At 38.2% G+C, this 27234-nt stretch overlaps 1 protein-coding gene across 3 annotated transcripts in view; it reads right to left on the bottom strand.

Moving 5' to 3' along the window:
• The window catches only part of CHN1 (chimerin 1), a 115353-nt gene that overhangs the window by 42585 nt on the left and 45534 nt on the right, over positions 1-27234 (bottom strand). For all 3 annotated transcript variants that reach the window (XM_068948514.1, XM_068948513.1, XM_068948515.1), the window contains one exon: positions 10860-11148. In XM_068948514.1, coding sequence (XP_068804615.1) covers positions 10860-11148 — 289 coding nt within the window. The remainder of the gene's footprint in view (positions 1-10859; positions 11149-27234) is intronic.

The raw sequence follows: 27234 nt of genomic DNA, 5'->3' as shown, positions 1-27234 counted from the left end.
CACTTCTATGAAAGAAGTTGCTGCCCTGGAAACCAGGTGGCCAGGCACTGTTTGCAGTTCGCTAACAGTTCCTCCTCCAGCAGCACATCGGTTCCTGCTAGGAGCCGAAAAGAATCATTCTATATCCTGTTGGCCAACTTTCCAGTCTTCTCATTTCTCCTTTTCCACACACGGTTCATCTTTCCTATTTACACCCTCTTAGTTTCCTAATTAACACTTATAAATGCCTCTGTCGTGTGAAAATTTTCATGCAAGGGTAGGAAGCATCCCATTTCCCTGAAGGAAGCTGTGGCTGGTAAAAATTCTTAATCAAGACAGGCATTCTAGAAACTACTGTCTCCAATGGCCAAACTGAGCATCTCTGAAACACATGTAAGTAACATATTTATTTGAAAAATGGATCATTTTGAATATGGGCTGGCAATGCAATTCCCCATAATAAATGTGGGTTACACAAATTCTTTGCCTTTGGGGGAGAAGCAGGAATTGGCATGTGGCCAGCTTATATAAACACTACCGCAGCAGAGGGACTTTGGGTAGTTTTTTTTTTTTTTCAGCAAGTCTGTGACTTCTTGTAACATAATTTTCAGTTGATGTTAATTTTTAGTTGAAATCTACTAGTCCTACTTCCTAATCACTAACTCAAAGATCTGCCATTGGGAATTTCAGAGGCATGTGATCTTCGGACAGGAAGATTTTCTTTTGAGTACAGGACACATCAGAGATTGAAAAAAAAAAAAAACCCTAAGCTTGGGGTACATTTTCATTTCTTAAATTCAGTCATTGAAAATGAAGAAAATATTTGGCCAGCATAAGCGTTTTCTTCTTATTTAGTCATGTTTTCTATCTCATCTTACCAGGCAATTTTTAATTTGTACTGCTAGCATCAACTAGCACTCTAAGTGATATTGCTTATATGACTTCTAACATTGTTACTGTTTGTATTTGCAACGATAAAAATACCCCAGGACGATTAACTCATAAGCCCCGAGACAAGTTATCTAGTAATCTCTCAGCATTTCAACTTGCTGAGCAATGAGTCTGCTGTAAAAACTTCTGTTTATGACAAGGTGATTGTCAGCTTCCAAGCAGCAGGCTGCAGCTCTGAGACAAATGCTAACGGGGATTTGGAGCCTGAAGTGAATGTGAAGCTGTCACTTAGAGACTGAACACTTCCAGTTCTGTGAAAGATACAAACCTACATGATACTCTTGGAATTTTTCACTATTTGTATTAAACACATTCCTACTCTAATCCTCAGCCAAGTCACAAAAATGCCTGAATGCAAATGTAATTCACTATCATATTAGTTTTGGTAAATACTTCAAGACTTTTCTGGCAACATAAAATCACCAGAAACCTTCTTCAAACAATACTCTGTTTGATAGATAAGGCATAAAGCTTTTAAAACATGTCACAATTACATGGAGAATGGAAACGGGGAATATAACCTATCATATTTTCACAGTATTCATTCACTCTGCTCTCATTTAGGAAAGGGAAAAGGTGTTTGCCTTCAAGCGCTACTAATCTAATCCACAAATTGGAATCCATAAAAAAATGTATTAATTCACATACATGTACAAGTAAGGTTTAATAGGAGACACTATCCTTTGTGATTCCAGCTTTAATGTTCCTTAGGCAACCTATTTCAACTGCTTTAACTCTAACCAAATACAATAATAATCCTCACTAAAAATATATATAGGCTAAGTGCACTATAATATGATCTTTGCTTCTAGAAACACATGATCTTGCAGTTATTCTTGAAGTTGTGTTTAAGTCAGGAGTATCAGTACTAATATGACAAGGGTTAGAGCAAAAACGGTTCTCAGAATTAGATTTTTCAACTTGATGGCTCTTATATTGCTTAAATATTAGGACTATAATAACAGCAAATGCCAGAAGTAGCACAGTTCCTAACTGCTGATGCCATGCAGAAAAAAGGTTAAACATGGAAAAGTTTTATGTTCTAAAAGTTAACATTCTAGCTAAGACTTTGCAAAACTGTCAGAGTTGCTGCCTTTGCTGACAACTAGTGTGACAGGTTTGAAGTAATAAGAGCAAGCAGTTTATTGAGCTTAGTAACAAAACTGCTCTCCTTACTTCGCTCGTATTCAGAAGAAAAAAAAAATTCAGCTAGAGATGAAAACTAAGCATGAAAAATTTTTATCTGAAAATATCTTTTTCTTGTGAGAGACAAAAAGGAAAGAAGCAAGGGGTCAGAACAGATCAATTCCTGCAGCATTAACCACAGGGTAAATTATTCTTCCTTTTTTCTTTCATGGCCTAATACTTCCAAATACTTCTTTAGCCACCTCTAGCTACTTCTCTTTCTGCTACCACTTCTAAAACAAGCATTTTTCTCGTCGCACGTTTTAAGGGTTTGGTAACCACTGTTATGAATGGGCAATTATTAGTGGACCAGATGTGCCTGCCTGTCATGGGATTATCCAGTTGAAAAGGGGATGAGACACCAGACCGCCAAAGCTCTGTGGCCTTTTGATCTTTGTATAAAGGCCAAATGATTAGGATTTGTATGCGTGAGCATGAAAACAGTCACCACTGTAAAACTACTTCTTTCCCCCCTCCCATCTACATGAAAACCAACACCACGCTGCAAACAGTAAGAAGAGAACGGAGCTCGTATGAGTAAGGATAAGTAAGAGGAGAAAAGGCACGGAACGCAGGCTCTCCTCGCACACAGTTACGCAGGGTACAGAGTTGCAGAGGGTATAAAACATAAGACATCTTGGATCTCAGTTCACAGCAAAAGGCGCCACTACCAACGCTTCCTGCCACCCCGGCTTTTCCCTGTGAGTCTCATATTCAGCTAGCGACCAGACCTGACCCTGCTTAGTTTATGAGATTAGACACAATCGTAGCCCAAGGTGATTATCACCAGCTATACAGCGTCACATTATAAAGTCTAAGTGAGGTAAGAAACTTGTAAATAACAAAATTATCCCTTTATAGGTCTCTTAATTCAACAGTCCAGTCTGTTTCCTGGAGAAGTGATTAGTAATAGAAAATAATTAGGAGACGCCAGATGGGAGGAGGAGTTTAAAAAAAAAAAGACTCAAAACTCACATAGCTTAGGAAACAGAACAACAAACGACAGAGCTGCCAGCTAGCAACCCACTGCAGTCCCGCACAATCCTGGAAGCTCTTGGCATAAGCAATAAATGACAATCACATGCCTCCTTTAGGAACTGCTCTGAAAGGAGACCCACCTTCTCTTTTTGTGACCACTGGAAAGATTACGCAGTCTTGAGAAGACACAAGAAGTCATGGAGAAACCACAGCTTAAAAAAAAAAAAAAAAAAAAAAAGCCTTCACCTCCACGTATATGGATGTGAGGCTTTCCCTCTGTACATGTAGGCAGCCTTTCTGGAAACCACAAGTATAAGATCCACAGCAAAAGGGAAACAGCAGACTCCTGCAGAACATGAAGACTGAAGCCATGACAGTTCTCCCTTGCTCATGAGGACCTGCGGTGGATCTCTGTATTTCCCCAGCTAAGGTCTGCCAGGATGGACAAATCTCTCTTCATCTACAGAGCGCCTGAAGGCAGTCATTCTCTTCAAGAGCTAAGGCACATTCCCCCTCCCTGGGATCCTTTTTGCACTAGCCAATTAAAAAGGAAGGAAACTTCTGCCACTGAAAAAGAGAAGCTGAGGACATATGGTACTTCTTGAAGGACACTTGGAAGAACTGCATTTTACTAGCTAGGGCCTCACACTGATTTACCTCTCACAACACTCTGAAAAATACAGGAAAAGAATAATACCTTATTCATCACTAATGGTTTCATTTTATCAGTAACAACACACCTAGTGTTCTTCAGGCTTAACTGCACAGCAGCTGTACTGCTTTATAGTCTTTCTGACAGCTATGCCTGGCATTCCTTTTCCAAAGGCTTGAGGAGGCACGTGGCATATATCGAGGGCAATGACTCCCAATAGTTTTGCTCAGGGCCTGGTCTGTGGGTCCGAGGGGGCATTCAGGAACTGAATTCTTCTCCCCAGGACTGGACCCCTGACTGCTCACAGCAGCTGGCTATTCTCAGTATAATGAGACACTGGATGAATGTATCTCACGTGCCAGATCATGAAAAAAACACACTTAAATGATAAAGCACAAGATCATATGACAAATCATCTCGACAAGTTGTCGAGTGACTTCTATCTATGAAAAGAAGTTGAAGTGCGGTGCTTATCCTCAACTGTGCATAGCTACAAAATGGTAGGGAAACATCTCTGCAGGAGTAGCAGCATGACAGAAGGTGTGTTGTGCATTTGAAATACAACCTGACTCAAACCCCTCCTAGATGTCTGAAGTTTGTGCTGCTTTATTTATTTTTAACTTTGAAATACTAGCGCAACAGCAAGCACTCGGATTACCAGGCATGCAACTTTCATTTCGCATTAATACCACACCTCACTGTGTGGGCATTAAATTAACTGTGCTTTGGAGGCACAAGCAGGCAGGTGAAGGTCCTGAGGGGTTAACTGGAATCAGCTGGGATTCTGCTTGCATAGTGAGGCACTCCCAGAATACAGCTGGGCACTTACAGGGAGCTCCCAGGGAGAGGGAAGGAGGAATTCAGGCCAGGACACACAGGTGAGCCACAAACTGCAATTAGCACTGGAGCCAAGCTCCAGCTCCAGTTAGAGACTATTAAAAAAAAAATCTGGCTTGCTAATTTACCCTTGCTAAGCATGAGCTATTGACACGAGAAAAGCTAAAAATTCTGTGACCTGGGAATTACTCTTAGCAAAGTTTGTGCTTCGTTTGGGAGCTCTGAATCTTAATATCAGTTTATATAATCTTTTTAATGCGTCAATTTTACTGCCACACCGAACATAAGTAAGGGCTCAGTTTAAATGAGTATGAATGGAAAAAGTACTCCGTAGTTTGTAGCAAAGAAAATTTTCTTCATGCTGATGCCTGCATGCTGGATACCAAGTGCAATTAGTTTGCCTTTCTTGCTTAATGAATATATAATTAAATTAAAAACTTATAAAAACGTTTCATAATTACTTGCAGTCTTATTCTGAAAGATATATATGGCATATATATGCCATATACAATGGCATATATGGTAACAGGTCCCTCCCACTCTAAATGCTAAAGCACAGACAGTGAAGATGAGGAAGACTGAGGGTGGGGTAATCTATGCCGAGTACGAAACTGCTGATAAGTTGGAGTAGCTACCTAAAAAGACTTGTCTTCCATTGTGTTAGGAACTTTCTTGGTATTGACAAAGTTGTCTGTGCTTTGAAGTCTCTGCTGAAAGATGGGCTAAACCCAGAAGAAATAAATAGAAGTTTTTGCCTTCCACAGAGTTATGTTTTATTTATAAATTACATTAAACTTACAGAGTGATTGTCATGGACACCCGCGCAGGGACTGGTAAAGGAACATTTGTGCGAAAAAGAGTTGACAGTCTCCCCAAGTTAACCCACAGGATTCTTCAGTGCTCAGTCTTTAAGTGTACTTTAAGGTAAACATTTTTCAATTGTATTTTGAACAGGATTATTGCTTTGTTGCTAGCCTTGTTCTGGCTACAGCTGGTCTAGAGTTTTCTATGTTACATGCCCATCTTTTCCTGTTAAAATTAAGTTAATTCTAGTAAGTGAAAAAAATGCTTCAAACAACTTCCAGCATCAAGATTTCTCCGCTCTCAAAAGTATACCTGCTTTCCTGATAATTAAGACAGTGTCTTCTTTTCACTCACCATCAGTCCTAGTACTGGTATTACTGGACACCAAATAATGTTGCCAAAGGCTATCTTCTTCCACCATGGACCTTGCTAAGAGGGCTTACGCTTTTATGACAGACTGTTGCAACTTCCTCTGTTAGATTTGCTGATGCTCTTTCACCAAAGATAAAATGAGCCTTGGTGAAGGAAGCTTTTTAAGCAGATCTTACTGACTAGCAGATTTGAGTAAGAACAGTAGTAGTAGTGTCATTAATGAAAATATACAGCAGTTCAAGGTTGGAAAGTGAGACCGGTCCCTCTGTGAACACCCATGACTACGACCCTTGATTTTGTATGTGGAGCCTGTTATGAATCCATTAGAAACATACACAGAAACTGCAATTCACTTTGTGCTCTGGATTATCTTTGGAGGCAGGCTTAAAAGCATGTTTTGTACTGTAACCACACAGATTTGTTTCCAAATCTCCCTGATCAGACTTGTGGACAATCAGACAGAATTCATCATTATGGAGGACAAAATGGTATTACCACTGTAATCATTAGAAATATAACAAAAAAGTGCTTTTGTTGGATGACTGCTGCTATGACAAACCTTCTCTCAACTCCTTCCATCTTTAGGAATTTAATTGGATGTAGCAGAGTCTAGAAGTTTTTTTAATTGATTTGCAGTTACTGAAAAGTTTCTTGAAGAAATACCACTTATCATCAATGTAAACAAGAATAAATGTGATTCAGTTGCTATCCTAACATTAACTTCAGCATTTCATTCTGAAAGAGTGAATAACTCATAAGTGAATTTTTCATTTTTTCATAACTAACACTAAAACTTGGATGAAGCATTCACACAGTCCCTTATGCCAATATCTTAAAGGTATGTCAAAATGAAAAAAAGTTTTAATTTCATGTTGCACAGGGCTTTTAAGAAGAATTTTGATGTATGTATCTAGCTATTTATTAATTTCAGAGAGCTACCATTTTTATAAGGTATTTAACTGAATCAAGTCATCTGCTACAAAACCACAGTTACCTTTGAGGGTGAAGAATTTGCAGGGGCCCATCAGTATTCAAGGACATGGGAAGAGCAGTAAATCTTATGATACTGGGTATTATTTCCACTTCCTCATTAGGCCATACAGACTGAATCTGCATGGGAAGCCCTCTTTCAAAAGGATTTCAGACCCCTTTCTTAACAGACCACGCAGACCATGATGACTGCATAATTTTGAGTTCTGAACAATCTGCAGACTGTTTTGGAAACCAGCATTACCTTTTTAGTACAGTAGCCACAACACCTATTCAGGGCATTTGAGCATGACAAGCACTCTCCTGTTTTCAATCTCTACTCCTCCCCTTATCTGTGACTATTTATTAATTTTTTCATAGGTCATGGAAGTCATAAATCATTAACCAAGAATTATTTTAATATATACTTGCAGATGGCAAGCAGTCAACTTCCTTCTCATAATCAGTGAAGCACATGCTGGGTGGTGGATTAGATTTTCATGCTTTTCCCATTAAAACTGTATCTTAAATCACACCACAATATGGTCTCTTGCAGGACTCAGTAGTTACGAGTACTGCAATTTGTGTCCTACAACCCTCATTTAATGACTACATAATTTTTGTCTTTTCATCTTTTACCATCTTTAAGTCCTTCCCCTTTTCTAAGGCTCATTTTTAATGCAATACACGTGACAATTCACCCAATGCACATTGAATTCTTCTACTATAAACTAATTGCTGAAAAGAGTGGGGAACAAATGAGGTAGTGTTAATGCACGCTAGGAGACATCTACCATACCTTTGTGGCATTCCCAGCCACTGCCTCATACCAGATTCACTGCTAGGCGAAGGGCTCTTTAATATTTCATTTTCAAGTTTTAGGTGTGTTCTCTGGCTGCCCAATTTCATCTACTTGATTTTATGACAGATTGTGAAATTACATCCCTACCAGCTGTTCCACAGTTGGAGCCTGTGTGTTTCTCCATTCCTTCTTCTCAGGAATTTATCTTTTATACACCACTTATATAACACAGGATTGGGCAACAGTCACAGTCACAAAGTTTAGATTCAGATCTGAATATCCTCAGAATCTGCAAAGCTGAGAAACTTATTTTAGCTCAGAGGGATCTCTGTTCAAGACCCAGATTTTTTTCCTCTGCTTCCTGAGGAAGTAGCAAAAGGTGTAAAGTTAAGAAGACTACAATTTAAAATTCATAAAGATGCACAACTGCCAAATACTGCGCCCTGCAGAAATTTTCTTCAACATCAGTAGGATAATGTTGTAGCACACAGCTTAGGCTATTTGAATCATAAGACAACATTTTTCTTGTTGTAGTTTGGACAATTTTCTTTGCATTCTTTGTTAGAATTGTCAATATTCATTCAGTAATACATTTCATATTGGATAACAAGAATGCACTCTTCCATCTCTCTCATCAAAGAGAAAGAAAACTACTCGACCTATTTAGAAGTGTCCTACAGGAAAGCTTTTTATACCCTAGTTAAATCATTCAAATGACTGTTCATAATAAGGTAAATAATATATTATAAATTCAAGCTTTCAAAGAAATATCATTAACAATCAGGAGCCTGCAAAAAGACATTCTGAGCAATTCAGCAGAGCATACGTATCTTTTTTCTTATTTCATTTTATGTATTACTATTTTACCCAAAATACTTCTAATCTAGCAGAGAGCTCGGGCCTTCTATTTAACTGGAGATTTGTAATCTCTCCTGTGCTCCTCTTTGATAAAGTGTTACTGTTTTACAGTATGTAGGCTTTTAAAAAGGTGAGAGAAACATTTCCTGTCATCTAGCACTTGGAATCATGTTTTAAACGCAAATTACTCATTATGCAAGCATATATATCATGACTTCAGTGTTTTTTATATAATTAACTGACACTGGGAAAGTCCCTCCAAGTGTGATGCAGCTGCCCGTTTGTACAGTCCTCAAGTCACTCAGCGGCATTCATCCCATTTGAACCTGACACAGTTCACCCAGGCTGTCACGGTGACAGCGTTAATGGGTGTGCAAGTAGTCAAGCCCCCCTGGCGAGTGATAGGAGCATTTGGACAGCCCCCCGAGGGTCTCCTCTCCCCTTTCTTTTCCCCCCACACCTGCGTTGGCTCTCAGTGCACCAAGACACGCTCGCCATAAGATATCCGGCAGGGCCACTGCTGGGTCTCTCTCCCTTCCCACTCTCCCCTGCTTTACGACGTGCAGAGGAGGGAGAGAGAAAGGATTCGGCAAGCTTTATCTGGACCCTGGGGCTTATTCCAAGTGCTGATGTTACCCTAGGTGCTGGTAACAGAGCTGAATGCCTAAGGTATCTTCCTTGGAGATTCGCTGGGTGAAGGGGCACGCTGGACTGTGTGCCATCTTCCAGCAAGGGCCCTGAGAGGCATACAGGCAACGGAGATGTGCCCTCTGCTCCCTTACACAGTAAAAGGATCACACAATGCCTTCCCGGGTAGTCTGGGGTAGTAATCTCAACTGGATAATAGCTTTGAAGTTAAACAGAAATCTCTGCATTTAATTATACTGTGATGCCTTATTGTTTCCACATCAGTACGTTTCCAGGACAAATAAAGTGAAAAGACTCAAAAGCTGGGCTTCAGGCCAGTAAAGACCATTGCAACTGAACTACCTTGCACATGAAGCAAGTTTAGTTGTTTATAACTTCTGAACAAACGGTGTGGGATGCTGTAATTAAATGACTAATCTATCTAAAGGTTTATCATCTAAAATTTCTATCTGAGAGAACTACTTAGTAATTCCTGTGCTATCTCATGAAAAATGTTTCAAGAGAATATATATATTTTGTTGGTGAGTTTGACAGAACACCATGCATTCTACAGAAAAAAACAGTATCCTTCAATAATAAACATTGAAATCCCTTTACTATGAAAACTTCTTCACCAGTCTAAAAAATTGTGATAAAATAAAAACAAGTGAGAAAAGCAGATATTTAACATGGTCAGCTAGCATCAATATGCCTACCAATATTTCTTTTGTCAAAAATCATCTGATCACAATAGGACAAACAGTGAAGATCCATACTTTAAGTTGGGCACTTCATCTCTCCATCCAGTGCAGGATGGTAGATTCTGCTAGAGGAAGACTCAACCAACGTGATGCGCTTCCCCTCTCTGTGGACACTATCTGGAGCTTTACTATCACAATTTAGTCACGTATGTTGGAAGCCCTCAGTGTGACCTTTCCTGCTTCTCTTTGAGGGTGTCAAGATAAGCTACACATACATAGGCACCTAGCAAAAAATTTTTAAAATACATTTTAAAAAGAATTTCCTATGTGGGCTTTTCAATAAGCAGAAAGTAGTTAGTTTAACTTGATGGAATTTATATTATGTTTTCTTTAAGTTTAGTCTCTGCCACATGAAGAAAGTTTCAGGCAGTTGCTTTGTCTGCCTGATACTGCCACAGCCTCCTTTAATGTTTCTATTTTTCACTGGTTCTAAGATTTTTTTTTTGTTCATTTTTCATTTTTTATCCAGGATGCAGTTAGTTCTCAGTTGATAACGCAACTCTCTGAAGAGAGCAATCCTTCTTCATAAGTCTGGCTGAGGCCAAAAATAGTTCTGTCAATTTCTGACAGGCTGAACTTAGTCAAGTGAAATGTTTTAACATTTTATCATCTTAATGAACAGGCTTATTTATAATGTGGGCAACTTTACTGTCATTGTATGGAGATAGCTGAATAGATTATGGAATGCATTTTGTTTGGGGCATGCTGAAGAGATTAAAGAATATATTTTTGGATCAAAGGGCAACTGTCTTAGACACTGTAAACAATTTTTTAAGATGAAACATCCTTAGCCCATTTGAAATAAAGGAGTGGCATAATGGTAACACCTGTAACTGTGAAAATAACTGAAGAAAGGGACCTGACAATGATAAGTAACAAATCTCTGGCTCACAGAAATTTGCAATATGCAAAAAATTACCACTGGAAAAAACTATAATCATTTTAAATGTTACTATTAATACAATACTTTGCACAATTAGGTACACTAAATATCTACAGATACTTTTAGTATTTTATAGTGGGGGGGTTGAAAGTATAAAATAAAAAGTCTAACAAAAAAAAGTGTGGGTTAACAATTGCTTACCCTCTTTTCTGCTACCTCATCCTCTCCTGTAGACTCTTTGCCATCATGTGCATCTCTCAGGGTTGGCATATGTTTTTTGTGTGCTGGCTCTCTGTTTAAAGTTGTATATCCTATGTGTTCATAAATTGGATTTATTGTCATCTTGGCAATGTATTCTGCTGCCTTGGTTTCAATATAAAGAGTAATCAATCCATCTGTCACCAGGTCATGGATGGACTCAAAACGTTTCTCCCCAACAAAGTGCTTTCCATCGTAGTAGAGTCTGAAGTTTCTGGTTTGACTTCCAAATCTGCCTCAATGAAACGGGAAAGTATTTTTTAAAGAACAGTAAGCAAGAGTAAAGAAGAGTAAGCAAGCCTTTGCAAACAATAAAAATACTTTATCACTTAAAGCTGTGACTATGCTCTGTGTCTGGTCCAGACGAGAACTGCAAAATTCAACTACTAAATACAGATAGGAAGGAGAGAGTAACAACAACTGCGGATATATAGCCAAACCAGTGACTGCCCCAGAAGGAGCTGTTTGTTCTCTTATTCTTTTAGACCTTCCATTATCCTGTGGAAAAACTGAAAATTACTTCACACTCTATATGGCTTTTTTTAGTACTTTAGTACTGCATCGCTGTACTCAGTTTGCTTGGCTCTGATATGAAGAGTTCTCATAATAGAGTCCTCTATTACAGTTGATCAATACGGAGTTTTGATGCAGTCTTAGACCTCTGAACCCCTGCTTTTTTGCAGGAAGAGGCCATTCAGGGTTCAGTTCAGCTTCAGTGCCAACAATTACACTGCAGCAGAACTGCTGCCAGAACCGGAGCAGCACAGGACAAAATGGCACAAGGGCAAGCATTCTTTATTGCTGGCCAAAGGCCAAGGACTAACTCTTCAAGCTTTGTACAAAAGTTCCTCTGTGTTATGCTTGTTAAGTCCCCAGCTTCAAGCAAATCTTTGTAATATACAGGATATATAACCCATAAGCTATCTGGCACTAGCAATTCTGCAGTCTTGGTGAAATAGGATTTTGATACAACCTTTTAACAACCATAAATAAGAATGTTGATTTTACCTGAATATTAACATCTTTTCTGAAATTGTACTTTGAATCTGGAACAATTTTCTGCCTGGAAGCAATCTAAACATGTGAAAACACATCAGTGTTTGCATTTGGCAACAACCAATGCCTTCCCTGCAGAGAAGATGGAAGCAAGAAGCTGCTTTCACAGCTCACTCCAGTGTTATTCCTTGGTCAGACAGCAATAAGCGTGGCTGCTGAGGGTACGGGGCCCTTTCATGCGGTCAGACGCACCAAATAAATATTAAAAACTAAAAAGGATGGATTGCTTTTATTTCATAAACAAAAGCTTCACAGGAGATTTTTTACGAATAAACTGTAGCTTTGCTGAAGAGGTTCCTTTTCAACAGGGCCTTGCTGAATAGGGGAAAGCATAAATTTTTATACGTTGCCTCAGGTGGAATATATGTATTCTTCTTCCCAAAAAGCTACTATTGGAAATACGGGCAAAATCATTTGTTCTCTTGTTTTATGAATCAAAATGCCAAACCTTCCTATCCCCCTAAACAACCATCTGACACTGACTGTAATTTCAGGAGCTGCTATTTTTAAAGAGCGCTCACATATGAGGCAATGTTCTCCTGAGGGGGCTGTCAGCAGAATTCACATCCTGTTCAGTAATAAAGGAGGACACAACGTGTAGAAACTAAATGGGCATTTGACTGGAAACGAATCAGGTACTTCTATTCACGTTTGTATGGAACACACACTAAAGGTTCCCTGAATGAAGCAGAAAAGCAATAATTTACAAAATGATAAAAAGAAATACATTTTTATCAAATGCTAGTTTAATCATAAGCTACAATTTGGACTGAATACATGGCATTCAGAAAGGTGAAAGATAACGTCCTAAGTTACACTATAAGGCATAGGAACATGTTCAGGTTCATTCTTTCAAAGCATCTAACTTCAATTCACAAGCCAGCCACACTATGTCTTTGAGAAGACTAGGCACAAACCAGTCTTAACTGAAATGCTATTTCTTTACTGAATTTCTTCTTCCCTCCTACAGATTATTTTCTGTCGGTTAAATCTGGAAGCTGGATATGTATTCTTTGTCTGTCCATATCCACCAATTTTATCTTCTTCCATTACAACAGTAAGCTTTCAGAGGCACGTATTGTCTCTAAGTTTTGTATTCATCCAGTGTCAAGCACAATAAGGGACTAATCTATATGGATCTCATAGTGGTATAGCAACATAAATACATAGGTTGCTGTACAAAGCAGCAAAAACTGCTCAACTTAAAAAGCATGGCAGGCTGGTCTTGACCATGAGATGGATTCCTTGCATGCTCTCCCTCCACTGTCAGTGGAGTCAATACAAGCTAACAGTGCTCAGCACTTGGCAGCCCCAAAGCGAGGAACCTTCATAACCTTCTGCCAAAGTCAGTGGGAATAATTCACATGGAGCAATACAAGTGCTATGATGTCAGGATTTGGCAGGAGAAACCAAGGAGGTTTGAAGGTAAAGAATAGCAGGCCTTAAATAATAAAAGGCAATAGAATAATATATATATTTTTTTAAAAGAGATGTAGCAGGTGAAATGCCGTTCTAATCAGTAACATATGCTCCAACAGTACTTATAGCAGCAGAATCTTAAACAAACTGAAGGTCACTTATTGGTCTTCTTGGTTTTCTAGAAGAGAAAGCACTATACTAACCTCATTAAGAGAAGATAAGGCACAGAAAAGCTTCTCAGAGCCTATTACTAAGTACACATGATGTCTGGATTTAAATAACATTCTTCAGGGTCTAAAACAAAGTTCTGAAGAACAAGACATCCAAATATGGAGAAAGAATTTCTTCAACTTTAGATTAACCCTTTTCCCATTAAAGTCAGTAAGTGCATGGCCATATCCCAAGTTTATGTTTTCCTGAGAAGTCCCTATGTTGCACAGCTGATCTGAATGCTGTACACACAACATGTCTTAGAGAGAGGTATTACAAGGAATAGGATTGCAAAAAGTACATAACCTGTATTCCACTACTCCTGACCCACATGTCAGCACACAAGTACTTCTCAGACAACTTTCCACAATTTTAATTCTTTAATAGCATCCTATTCCTAAACTCATCTCTCCTGCACACCTCACAAATAGACTGAAACTTCCTCCTGCATTCATCTGGGGAACTGCACATTTAAATTTATTTTGGCATGTGTGGCCTTCTCAAGGTATGTTCAACATTCTCAGTTTAAAAGATATTAATCTAATTTAACAATTACCATTTAAAGATATTTAGATAAACTAATCTAGTCTGCCTCAGGGTCATAATCATTTGCAAAAAGTGCTTGTGTATCAGCAGCAAAAGGTGAAAATTTAATGTTTTTTCTTTATCTGTTTTCCCATTTTTCTAAACCAAACTGTTTCTTCTCTATTCATTTTTTAATGGATACACTGTAGAAAAATAAATTGTTTTACAAATAGAATGGTATTAGCAACGAGGGAGAAAAAAATGCCACACAAATCAAAGAATGACCAATCTCCTTTTAAAGATTCCACCATCAATAACATGTCTTTAACAATCTTTAGTTTTATTTCTCTCAAATTCATTAAAATTTCTTTCTGACTGCACAATGATAATATTTTGATTAAGTTACAATATAAATGCAAATGTACACGATCAATTAAATTTTCAGTCCCTTTGGTCTTATTTAATATTACGGGTTAAAATTTTCCATTAGGAAGAATATTTCTTTATGTTTACCTTTGCTATAATATTACTGCAGCCTGGTTAATTATGCATCACCGTGGAAACTAAGTAGAGCCAAGATTTGATATTTCAACTTCCTGAGGGTCTCTTCCTAAAGGGAAGCATTAGTCCCAGCTGGTTTTTGTTTAAGAAAGAGAAAACAGGACACAGACAATGTATGTTCTCTTTTGGTTTAAACAGAGGAAGATTAGATGTTTTTACCAGAAAAAGAAGTAGACCTCTAACATGTCAAACAGTCTTATTGTATCTATTGTGCACTTGTTTGCAAGCAGCAGGACCAACGATAAAAGACTTTTTTCATTCCAAGTTGTCTGAAAAGCAATCACTCTGTCTAGTCCCTTTGGTTGCCAATCGGGCAGAGTGGGTAACAACGTGGGAAAATGGATTAAATGATAGAGCAAATGCGGCTAGTAATAAAGGACTGAAGAGTTGAATTAGGTATCATACCATGAGAAAGATGGGGTTCAGACTCTCAGCTACCTACTCTGTATGCACCATTCACTGATGGGACAAAGGGAAGACATGAAGGACTAAGAGCCCATCTGCACTTTCTTACCCTTTAAGAAGATGGATTTTAGAGTCCAAATACAGAATTGCACACCAGCTATTCTCTCCTTTCACAGGCTATTTTATGATGAGAAGAGTATCTAGCCCAAACTAAAAACAAAAGCATTGTTTAAAATGCATAGCTGAGGCCAGACCACAGTTAAATTTAACACCCCTCAGGGCTACTCATGTCCTCATTACTTTCAATGAGTTTCACTGAGCTGAGAAATCTTAAGTTCTGTTCATGTGAATGAAGGTTACTTGGACTTAATCTCCTTGTGGAGAAAAAGTGTCTTAACTTGCTTTGTGACCAAAAGGTAAGAGTCTCATTTAAAACTAGCTGTCAGGATTTGAGTTCTAACCTCTGAAAACCCTTAACCAATTTTTAAGACTAAAGACCCGACAGCCTATAAAAAGCTATGAAGATATAAGCAACGTTGTAAGTAGGAATGCCTCCCGATCATGCTGTGTTCATATGAAAGAAAGCAAATGATTCCATGGATCGTCTTTTGGCCCGTGTCCTTGTCAAAGAGGATCTTAAAAACGCAAGTGCTTCATGCTGCCGAAACCTCTTCTACAGTTATCTCAGAAGGTCTCTGACTACTGAAAGCAGCTCATTGCTTCCCCCCCTGCCTTTTTTCCCCCCCCCCTCCTACTGGGGCTTGAATTTCTGAGGATGGCCAGGAAATTGTGGAACTTGCCATAGCCCCAAAGTGCCTGCTGGAGAAATAGCATCATCTCCAATACCTGTAAGGTAGCAGTGGTTTTCAAGAACACAATAGACATAAATGAAATCAAATGCAATAGAGATTGAAAGTAAAGGTGCATTTTATAAAAGGGGAGACAAAAAACCCAGAGTCACTGGCAGAGAACAGTCACAATAGAGATTTTCCCTGTGCCTTTTGGAGGGGCAGCATTGGCTGGGTGGCTGGGGCATGATGAATGTTAGTTAGATATAATGTTATCCCCAAAACCTCTTCAGACCTGTAGAATGGGCAAACACACGATAAGCGGAAAAAATGTGGCACGCATCAGAACAGAAAACAAGTTCCAGAGCTGGAATGGGCACGTGGCTATCCCCTGCCAGGCTAGCCCAGGGCAGACACAACCTTTGCCTCACTCTGTCTAATTAGGATCAGGTAAAAAAATTAAAACCGGTGCTGTGTCATTGACAACAGCCTCTCACTTGAGAGGGAAGATTTTTTTCACTGCACCGTTCCCTAGACTTCCTTCTCCAAGAGGGAAACAACGTGTGCAAATAGCATGCTGCAAATAATATAATCAGCACGTGCTAGAGCAGTGGCACCTTCCTGTGGATCGCGAGCAATGTCAGAGACAACACAAACGAGAGACAATGCTCTAGGGCAACAGCATAGATAACGCCTGCTAAAAACAATGAAAGCTGAAAGCGTTATCACCTTTTTGGACTATAATGGTGCACGTTTCACAAATAAATGTAACAAAATAAAAGTTTTCTTTATTTCCCTCAATGTCTTATTTTAACAACTTCACTGATTTTCATCATCTCACACCTTGAACAAATGTCAGCTGATCAAGGAACACATATGCCATTAATATGCAGTTAGATCGGTTACCATTTAAGATCATGCTTAAGTATGTTCTGGATTACGGACAGAATATTTGAAAATAATATGGTTGGTTTTGAAATGCAGCTCTTGTACAGTTGTATTACCTGTTCTTGGTACTGTGTTTTGATTCCTTCTAAACTGGATAGAAATTACGGGAACTGATTTGGTAACTTAATCAGAATCAATATCAAAGCTTTGGGCAATGTTTTACTGCCTTGTCTACTGGATGTGCCTCCTGGGAAGAAAAGGATTCATTCCTCACAAGGCTAATTCCTTATTTGTTCCTCACTGTAGTTAGTGATTAAAATACATTTGAAGCTTATATCTACATGGGAAAGTAGTAGAAGCTTGATATTTTTTGCCTTAGATGAAAGCAATCCTTTAGAGATTCATATTGACATGCCTGGAATAAAAACCCTCCGGAAACGTTACCAGCAGGAATGTCAGTGACTTTTGCAATTTCACATTAAGCAAATAATTATGCTCCTTTACCAAAAATTTCAAAGATTTAATTTTACTGCATGACTTCACGCTACTGAAATCTTCTCTATTCCCTTAAAATGGAACTTTCAGGTAATACACCACCTATTACCAGTTTCTGTTCAGCAAAGTTCAAAACGCGCATACAAATTTTACTCTAACGACATATAACATTTTTATTTTGGGTCATATATGATATTCTTTTCCAGATAAATTCAGACATAGAACAACATCAGGCCTATAATGAAAAGTCCACTGCAATCCTTACTATGGAGACGAAATTGCCATAGCATTATGCTCAAATATGTTCATTTTTGTTTCATTTACAGCAGTTTCTCCTACAGGGATTTAAATTACTCATGACTGTCGTACTACTGTGCTTGTACAGGTTTTCTCATACTAAAAGTGACTTGCTCTTACAAATGGATCTTACTAAGACAACACATATATTTTAATTCAGTGCATCAAGAAAACCTAAATGGATGACATGAAGTTAAAATACAAAGAAGTGTCCTTATCATAAAATAGCTTTACCAGTGCAATTAGTTTATACCATTCAGGCATTATCTATTATCTGCCAGGATGAAAAACAAAGGACTATGAGTTTTTGGAGAGGGGAGTGGGGAAGTATGGTTTTGTTGTTGTTGTTATTGTTTTTTAAATAATGTACTCTACAGGGAATTCTTCAAGGTTTCAAAGTTTATATTGGAACATATCATAATGGATTCTTTTTCAAAGTTTCCTCTAGATTAAAAATAACCACAGTAAAATTTTTGTTCCAACGAGATTTTGTCAAATTTGAACTGACTTAAGCCACCGTTAAGCCCAAACTTAGAATGTAGGTCTACTTAAAGTTATTACACAATGTGCAACTTATCTAAAGGTCATTTTCTGAATGTATTCTACCTCTGATCTTCTAGTAGGCACTCGTCTTTTTTTTTGGAAAAACAGCGTGATTTGCCAGCACACTCATCCTGCTCTCCAACATGATTTTTCTGCAAAGCTGCATTCCTTGGCAATAAACAAGCACAACAATATAGGATGAAATACTTACAAACATTTAAAAAGTCAAAAAAAGAAAAGCTTTCTTATTGCTATGTGTAAAAATGCAACCTACAGACTTGGTTCTAGGTATGGTAACGCAAAAGATGCACTGAAGCACAACTGAAAAAGCCCTGTGTAGGTAGGCACAACAGTAGTGGCAGGTACTTTCAGGCTGAAAAATCTGAAGCACTTTTGTTACACATAGCAATATTTGATGGCTCACAAAGCAAAAATCCTTTGTGGAAAAGGCTTGTAAAGATTATACTGTATATAAAATAAAAGGTGTATAAAACTGAAATAGCATTTTTCATCAACAGATTTCAGTGTGCTGCCTCCATTTTCATATAAAGAAATAGAGTGGTTAAATAAATTGACCACAGTGACCAAATGGTCCAACATCATGGTGCAGCACCCAGGACTCTCGGTTCCTGTGCGCGCTCTCAGACATTCCCAGCTTGCAGTGCAAATGTACAATGCAAGAGGTACAGAGACGGTAGGCAGAGCCAGAAACCAGTTTTTGTGATTTGTCAGGGCAAGTTGACACACAGAGGGAAACAGCCTATGGAATGACTGCATATTAGTGATTTGTGACATGATATCTTGCACACAGTAGTCTGAATACACTGTAGAACATTTGGACTATTATATGCATGATAGTTACTGAAAGGAATCTAGATTGCACTATATAGAAGCAACTGAAAAAATAAAAGCTTTGTACTATGAAGTCTTTTGAAATAATGTTTCATTTTAATGCACTAAACTACAATCAGAATTAAACTATTAAGAGAATATATTAGATGCCTTAGTATTTTCAAAACAGTGTTATGTTGCTAATGAAATCAATAAACTGCGTTATATGGGTAACCTCGCATAATCTCTCTTGTCTGGAGTTACTATTCCACAATGTTTTACCATCTATAAGAATTTAATTATCTTAGGAAGATGCCTGATCTGCTGTTAAAATGTTTTGTAAATTTACAGTGGGAGAGAACAGATGATAAACACTCATTGTAAAAATAATATGTCCAATAGAATCACCTATCACACCAGAGATTTTTCATTTTAACAGGACTCAATGAAACAGAATAAATCTAAAGGACTTAGTCCAGCTGGTACCCAGCTTGTTGAGAACACACGTAGCACATACAAATACATACACGCAACTAGTTTGGGTATCTAGATACTGTGAGAGAGAGCAGGATTTCTTTTTGGCTCCTAACAGCTCAGTAATAAAGAGTCACAGTTTTTCTATTATTATATTCTGTTTTTCCAAAACAATATTTCTTCCTGGGTGTAAGTGCAGCAGCAGCTAGGGAAGATCTCAGTTCATTACTGAAATGGTTAGAGTCCATTTAATCATCTCAAATTATAAAAGAAAAACAAATTACCTTGATTCTCTCTTCCTAGCACCTATCAAATCGGGAGGAGCTACACTGAGCTCAGCTGAGTTACATCTCCCTCATCGAGAGGGAAAAGGAAGAGAAAAAACTAGGCCAAATAATATGTATTTTGTCAGTTGTTTTGGTGTTTGCATAATTCATAAATATTTTGATTAAAATAATTATGAGATTAAACAACAATAATAAGGCTATTGGTGTTATTTTGAAAGTATATTTATACAGCACCCATAGTATTTACAGCCGAAGGACTTTTTGTGCTTATTGATGAAGTGTAGGAAAAAAGTTGTTTCTCCAAACACACAGATTTATAAACATGCATTTCAAAAGCATAAAAAAAAGAAGAGGCCAACTAAAGGACTAACTCAAAAATATGCTTCTAACTAGCACTTTCTAAAAGCAGTAGAGCAAAAAAGGCAATCCAGTAGAACCTGCAGAAGAGAGAAAAGAAATCTCCTTTTTTAAAAGCGAGAGAACCGGGAGAAGGAGGAGAGCGCAAGGCCAGGCACACTATGCACACGTAAATATATACATACTCATGTTTCATTATCAACTTACTGTATCATATTTTGACTTTTTACTACTTCAACTGTGGAGGCGCCTAGATGCCTCAATCCAGACAGACATTATGCACCATGAAAACAGCACAGTAAAGATTCTTTCTGGAGAGCTCTGCCTGAGGGTCTTCTGAGAGATGGGGCACAACGTTCCAACTCGTTGCCTAGGCTCCTCCTCAGCTTCGTGCTGAACGGACACATGAGACAACATGGGAAGAAAGTAAGAGGCTCTCTGATGCAGAACTGAGGCACAGAGAACTTTAAAGCCTTGAGTTAAGTCATATAGGAAGCCAAGAAGTGAAACCAGACCTTCCCGGCTCCATCACAGTGCCTAAACACAAGCCCAAGCATCTTCAGCATGCAACAAGTTATGGTAGGTCTCTGTGGCTCAGCAGGAGCCACAGTCAAAGGTGAACAGCGTGCTCTGCAAGGACACGGCATAAAACACACACAAACTGCGTGCGCTGAATGGACAAGCTCTTGGACAAGTTACCAAAAAGTTTAGAACACCACCAAAGCAGAGAAAACTTCTTCGAGAGGTGCTAAACTTACACTAGCAGGATAAAGTCTGCAGCAAACTGAATTGCCAAAGATAAATTAGACATTTTAGCCAAAAGAAAACAGCTGACAACAACAACAGATGGGAAGAGGAGGGAAGGAGAACAGGAACACAGCAAGAAGACATGAACCGTAAGGAAAAAAAGCATTCTCGTCTGTGGGAGGGCCTAAGTAGCCAGTTAATTACTCATTAAGGTTAGTATCTCTTTATTACTGTTCTATACACTTAAGCAAAGCCATCTCAGTAGTGCCCAGGTGCACTTACGTAACATGACAGATCCCGAGCAGGACAGCCATTCCAGCCGCTCCAGTCTGCACCGTCTACAGCAATTATCCTGTACGAATCGCCACATTAACAAAAGGTGAGGCGTGCACAGAGCGCTCCAGTTTCCAAGGGGAGTATATTCCAAAGCCAAAGACTCCACCTAACACTATTCTCTTTTCATCTTCTTTCCCATCATCTTTTTAGCTGCTTTGATCTATCCCCCATTGGGATCAATATCCAAAATACTCCAGCCAAAAAATGAAAGTAACATGAGAAATAAACCCATATGGCAGAAATAAGCACTTTCTGAGCTAGCGTGAGTGAACCCAGGAAGGACTACTCAAACCCAGTGCAATTTCCGTTTTCATCTTATAGCTTATTGGCAGTTCATGCACAGAGCAAAATGCTGATGCAAGTAGTTGCAGCAATCTGCCCTATATAAACGGGGCAGATAAAGATAGCTTTAATTTGCATCTGTTGAGTTTCATCTATCTGCCCTCTTGAATAGTAAGCCATTTTAGAGAGAGATTGGGCCTTCCTCTGCATATTTCAGACACTTACAGAAAACAAAGTACAGGACAGCGCACAAAAACAATCCAAGCAATTGTGATGTGAATTCTAGATCTCAGTGGATCATACCATTTAAGTTCTAAAATATCAACTGCAGATCCTTTTTCCCTTGAAGAAAATTTTAAGCTTACTATTTGCAGTTTCATTTTCCTCTCTCTAAATATTCCTCGATAACCTACAAACCCAGACCTGAATCCTCAAATCAGGTTATTTACTGGAAGCTGTGCATTCCATTTTATTTTGAAGTAATAGAGTAGATATTATTTAACTTGAAGTTTTATTTAGAAAAAGAAACTTCCTTTAAAAATAAGCTTATTTAAATACATGACCAACTGCTTTATATCAGAGCACAAAAGCGCTCCAAAATTTATCAGCACGCTCAATTCCCTGAGGCTAGCTCTAGCTCGTATGATGTATCCAGCCAACAGGATGACAGGTTTAGTTTCAGCAGAATTTAAGCTTTCATAAAAGAAGTATCTGGCTCTTCACAAGGAAAAATAAGCCCAGCACATTAGCTGGCATACCTGTTGTGTTAGCCTGTTAAAATAGCTTTAAGCACGAGCTGTTTCCTTCATTGAAATGAAGCCCCAGATACTGAGAGTGCCGAATTTTGAAACACTCCCTGAGCATTGTGTGCGTGGAAGCCCGGAGGGGAGGACAAGTCCTTCCCCAAGAACCACAGCTGCCCACAGCGCCTTGGGCATTTGATACTGAATAAAGGAAATGGACCAAAACGGGCCACGCTGAAACACATTTACCCCACTGATAGCTTTTGTCACGTTTTGGAGCAGTTCTCTTCAACCTAGCTAAGCTTTAAAGTTGGGGCATGGGGGTGTGTGTGTGAATACATACATACATATATATACACACACACACACACACACACGTACACATACACACGTATGTAGAGTTTCCCAGGTTTCTCAGTCGGGGACCAAGAGATATTGTATAAATATTTTAGAAAGGTTTCTAGAAACCTAAATCAGCCCTTGTTACTGCCAATCAGTGTCTCGCAGTAGGGCTTCAATTCAGGCAGAACATATATAGACAGAAAGACAGGCAAAGTCTAGTCCTTAAAGTGGTCTTTTTTTTTTCCTTCTACCAACTAACATGATGTCAGAATACTATTACTAAGATAAAGTGAAGGGATGTACTACTACTACTGCTATGCAGAGCTCCCTGTCTGTGCCTATTCATAGATCAGCCGTGGATTCCGGATAAGGTGTGGCCAAATTTTGCTACATTCATAATTAAAAAACGTAATTCCACTTTTACCACAAAGAAAGTTGCTTCAAATAATTTTCTGTCCCTGATTCCTCTCCCATGTCCCAGCCTGTATAACGAGGCTTTCTAGCAGAGTGCAGACGCGCAGTTTTGACCTCTGAATCTGTAGCCTTTTGCATACATGGAATTTGCCACACGTTAAGTAATCGCAGGGGAGTCGATGCATGTTCTGGAGGAGCACTACATGGGTGTCCCAAAAGAATCTGCTGAAAGGGAACAGCACACAACTATCAAAGCAATTGTCCTCTAAAATTAAAAAGGTTTATTTGCATCATTAAACTCTAACAGTCTGTCAGTTATGTCTCCTTTAAAACATTAATGGCCAGTTTGTTAATGTCATTTCATAATTTAAGGAGAGAGAGACTCAACATATCAAGTTCTTGGACAATACATAAAACTGGTTAAATAAACTAACGATTAATAATTCTTTACATTAAGTCTGCCTTCACAATTCTCTCCTGATGCCACATCATCTTGAATTTGTGCCCTAACCCTCAAACATAAAGAAAGTGTGATTCATAATCACAGCTAACATTACTACTTTTTTTTTTTTTAATCATGCTGCAGAACCTTATTTCAATTCATTCTCAATATCACAACAATAGAATTTGCAGGAAGGGAAACCATGGTAACCAACTAAACGTGCTACAGCAGATATCTGCTCAAAAGAACATGCAGTACCATCACACTTCAACGCCTACCACTAGTACAATCTCTACCAATTTCCTTTTTATCCTCATCCTAATTATTAAACAAGCTTTCAACCACAAAAGGCTACATTGCAAACCATGTCTTATTGTTACTGTTATTTGCTATGAGTCCTAGCATTAAGTACTGCCCTACTGTTTTGCCAAATTTAAAAGCAGACCTAATACCTCCAGGAGTTAATTAAGAATTTTCAGTTCTTTTCATCCATTTGGAACATCTAATTAACATTACAACATATTTTGTGTATTTTTATAGTCATAGATACTCCCTGATATGTATGGGCACACATATGTACCTATGCTAATTTTCTCATGTTAGTAATTTTTTTAAACTTTGCCTCAGGGTTGCAAACAATTTTCAGTGGCATTTTTTGATTTAAAATTAATTAGTAAATGCTGGTGATTTCTGCTCTGCTCTTTTTTAAAAATAAACTGTGAGAAGCCACATTCATGATTAAGTACAGGCATTTAAGACAGCAGGGTTCTGGTTTTCATGCTCTTGTTTGTGTTTATGCTTCATTCTCTTTCATACATACAGTGTCTGAACTGATATGATTTCACAGGCCTTCTTAGGCTCTGAACATCAATTTTATCTGAAGGACAGCTTTGAATATTTAACCAAACTCATACACTTAAAACAACATTTAGATTATCACTTTCTTTTGCTCTTATAATATATTTCTGTCTTTGTGAGAAATTCTGAGCAATTCGTTTTCTGGAAAATAAAACGTCTTTTGTTTCATATTTCAATTTAAAAGGGTATGTGTTAAAAAAAGATGATGCAAATTAATTGAACAATAACGGAGGAAAGAAAGTAGATGAAAACAGCTAATCAGAAGGTAGTCAAATGCAGTTTCTTATGTAAGTGGAAAGCAGATTTTATAGCAACTCACAGATAACCTAGCTAAATGAAAAGTTTATTGGCGTGAGAATCACTTGCTCCACCTTATTAAAAAAGAAGAAATATTCAAAATCTTAATTTTGAACTCAGTTAACTGTTCCACAGCATTGCACTAAGAATATTTGACTGACTTGATTAAGACCTTAAAAGCTATCATTTTGTCCTGTCCTCGTATCTGTCATTTAATCTGTGTTAGGCTATGCCTGTAGCTGCAACTCAAGAGTAAGATCCTTAGATTTACTAAAGCTAGTTCTATAAAAGCATCAGCCTAATGACATTAATAGGATTTTTTGACACAGGTCAAGAAATAATTTAGAAAGGTCTAGAGAACAATGAGAGAAAACTTCATGGCCCTGCTCATCCTAAACAGGTTGTGCAGTTCTGGTCACCTCATCTCCTAAAGATCATCCCAGAATAAGAAGAAGGCTCAAAGAAAGATGACAGAGATGATAAGAGGTATGGAACAGCTTTACTGCAAAACCTGAATTTATAGCCTAGGATTCATTCTTCTCTTTACAGATCGATAGGGGGAATGTGATTGGCATGGAAAAGGTAAATGGAGATCAATTGTTCACTGTTTCTCTTAATACAAAAACTAAGGAACATAAAATGAAATTATGAGATAGAATTAAAAAAAAAAAAAAAAAAGGATGCTTTCACAGTTGCGGACAGCAAAGTCTGCAAGAGTTCAAAAATGTGTTCAGAAAGCCACAAGACAAAAAAGAAAAAAAAATTATATCCATTACAGACCATTAAATACCAGAGGTAACAATTCTGCTTCAGAAGTCCCTGAGCAGCAAATCTTCAGAAGCTGGGAGTGTACACCAGAGAATTATCACTATATGTTTATCTTATTCTTATACTTTCCTTCCAACATTTCCTATTAATAGCTATCAGACAGAGGATCCTGGGTTGGACCGTATACTGTTCCTTTGATCTGACTCATTGTGTTCATAGTCAGAACTTACTCATATTGTAACAGAAGTTTATAATCTGGGAGAAACTCTTTGCAAACAATTACCCAGATCTCTTCCCAGATTTTCCCATTTCATGTTTGCAAAACAGAAAGGCAAATCAGCAGATACGAGAGAACCACTTCAATCACTAGCCCATACACCCAAGGATCAGCCAGAAGAAGTACAAGTATTGAGTGACATACTGATATAGGGTCTACTGCTAACATAGGAGAAAAAAGGGGATGTAATTTTGATGCCCCAATGTTATTTTGAGAGAAACTAGCTTTTTTTGGCCTTTAATGTTCTCAATCAATATATGCACAACCACGAAATTCAGTTTGAAACTGAAAATTAGACAAAATAGGCTATGAATTTAAAGCATAGACAAGTCCTGACTTAAGGCATACCTTAGAATAACTTAAAAAGAAGTGAAACTCCAAAAAGCCGCCTCAGGAGTAGAAGGGTGCATAAAAGAACCTTTGTGCACCAACTGCATCTACGTTCTGTGCATTTTGGCTGTAGCTGAAGGCTGTAGCTTAGTATTATTGTCCAATCTGTTCCAGATTTCACAAAAATACATTTTCCTATCTGTGAATTCTGTCTCTCCACAGAGGAGTAATGATTTCTGATGTCCACAATTTATTCTGTATCTTCTAGTAAGATTAAGTTGTTCAAAAAGTAGGAACCTTCAGAGCAGAGCGAAGACAATCCGAGTATCTCTGGAAGCTGCCCTCTGTTAAGCACAGCCTAGAAGTGAATGAGCAAAGAGGATAGAGACAGAGCAAGAGAGAATGTGGGTGCTTTCCCCCTATAATATAGAGTCAATGGGTGCTCATCAAGAACCTAACAGATTACTTTCCATGTTTTACTCAGTCTTCCATGTCTTTTTCAAAGTATGTGTGAAAACCAAATAGAAAACATTTCATCTTTTTTCATTTTATGTTTTGCCATTACGTTACTTATTGCAGGATCAGAATGCCTCTTTGCATTGCTGGATTCAGTTCTTAAAATACAGTGAAATCTGTTCTACGCCTGTTTATCTAAAGCTAACTGTTGACCAAGTTTTCTTTCCTCCTACACCTTCTAAAAGGTAAAACAAAGGTAAAGAAAGGAAAGGAAAAGTCATACAGAATTCACCTTGGAATTAACATGACTATTTGAATGACAGAGTATCATTTAGGACTAGCATGAAAAGATCAAATGGAGTCCCACAGTTAGACAGAAAGCATGCAATCTGAGTCAACAGAAGTCTTCTGTCATACTTGGAAAGGACTGGGGTTTTGCCCATACATACCACCTTCCTGTCAAACTTAATTTCTGGCATTCAGAAATTCTTACCAGGATTGCCTATGTTGCAGATGAAGCTACTTCTCCCTCATTGCACTGTAACAACACACACCCAAACAATGGTCTCAAAAAATGTGTTAAACTACAGGTAAATTTATGGAAACTTATCACAGCACTCATAGCAAGTTTCCCAAAATCAGAATGAACAGACAAACGCTGCAGAAATTATCAAGTCTTTAAGAGACACTACGGTGAGAGGATGATCATGTTAGATACAAGCATATTAGACTCAACACACTGAGTGGGAATATTGGCTAATGGGTATAGTCTGAGTATACAATCCCAGGGAGAGGAAGAACTGAAACCGAGCAAAACACTGCCTCCAGTCAATGGAAACACAGACTTCTGCACGGGGGAAACAGCACTGCAGAAAGTTCTCCGCAGTTCA

Source organism: Struthio camelus, chromosome 6, assembly GCF_040807025.1.
Source record: "Struthio camelus isolate bStrCam1 chromosome 6, bStrCam1.hap1, whole genome shotgun sequence".
Lineage (NCBI taxonomy): Eukaryota > Metazoa > Chordata > Aves > Struthioniformes > Struthionidae > Struthio > Struthio camelus.
Note: the sequence above shows the minus strand (reverse complement) of the source record. Positions and strands in the feature narration are given on the sequence as shown.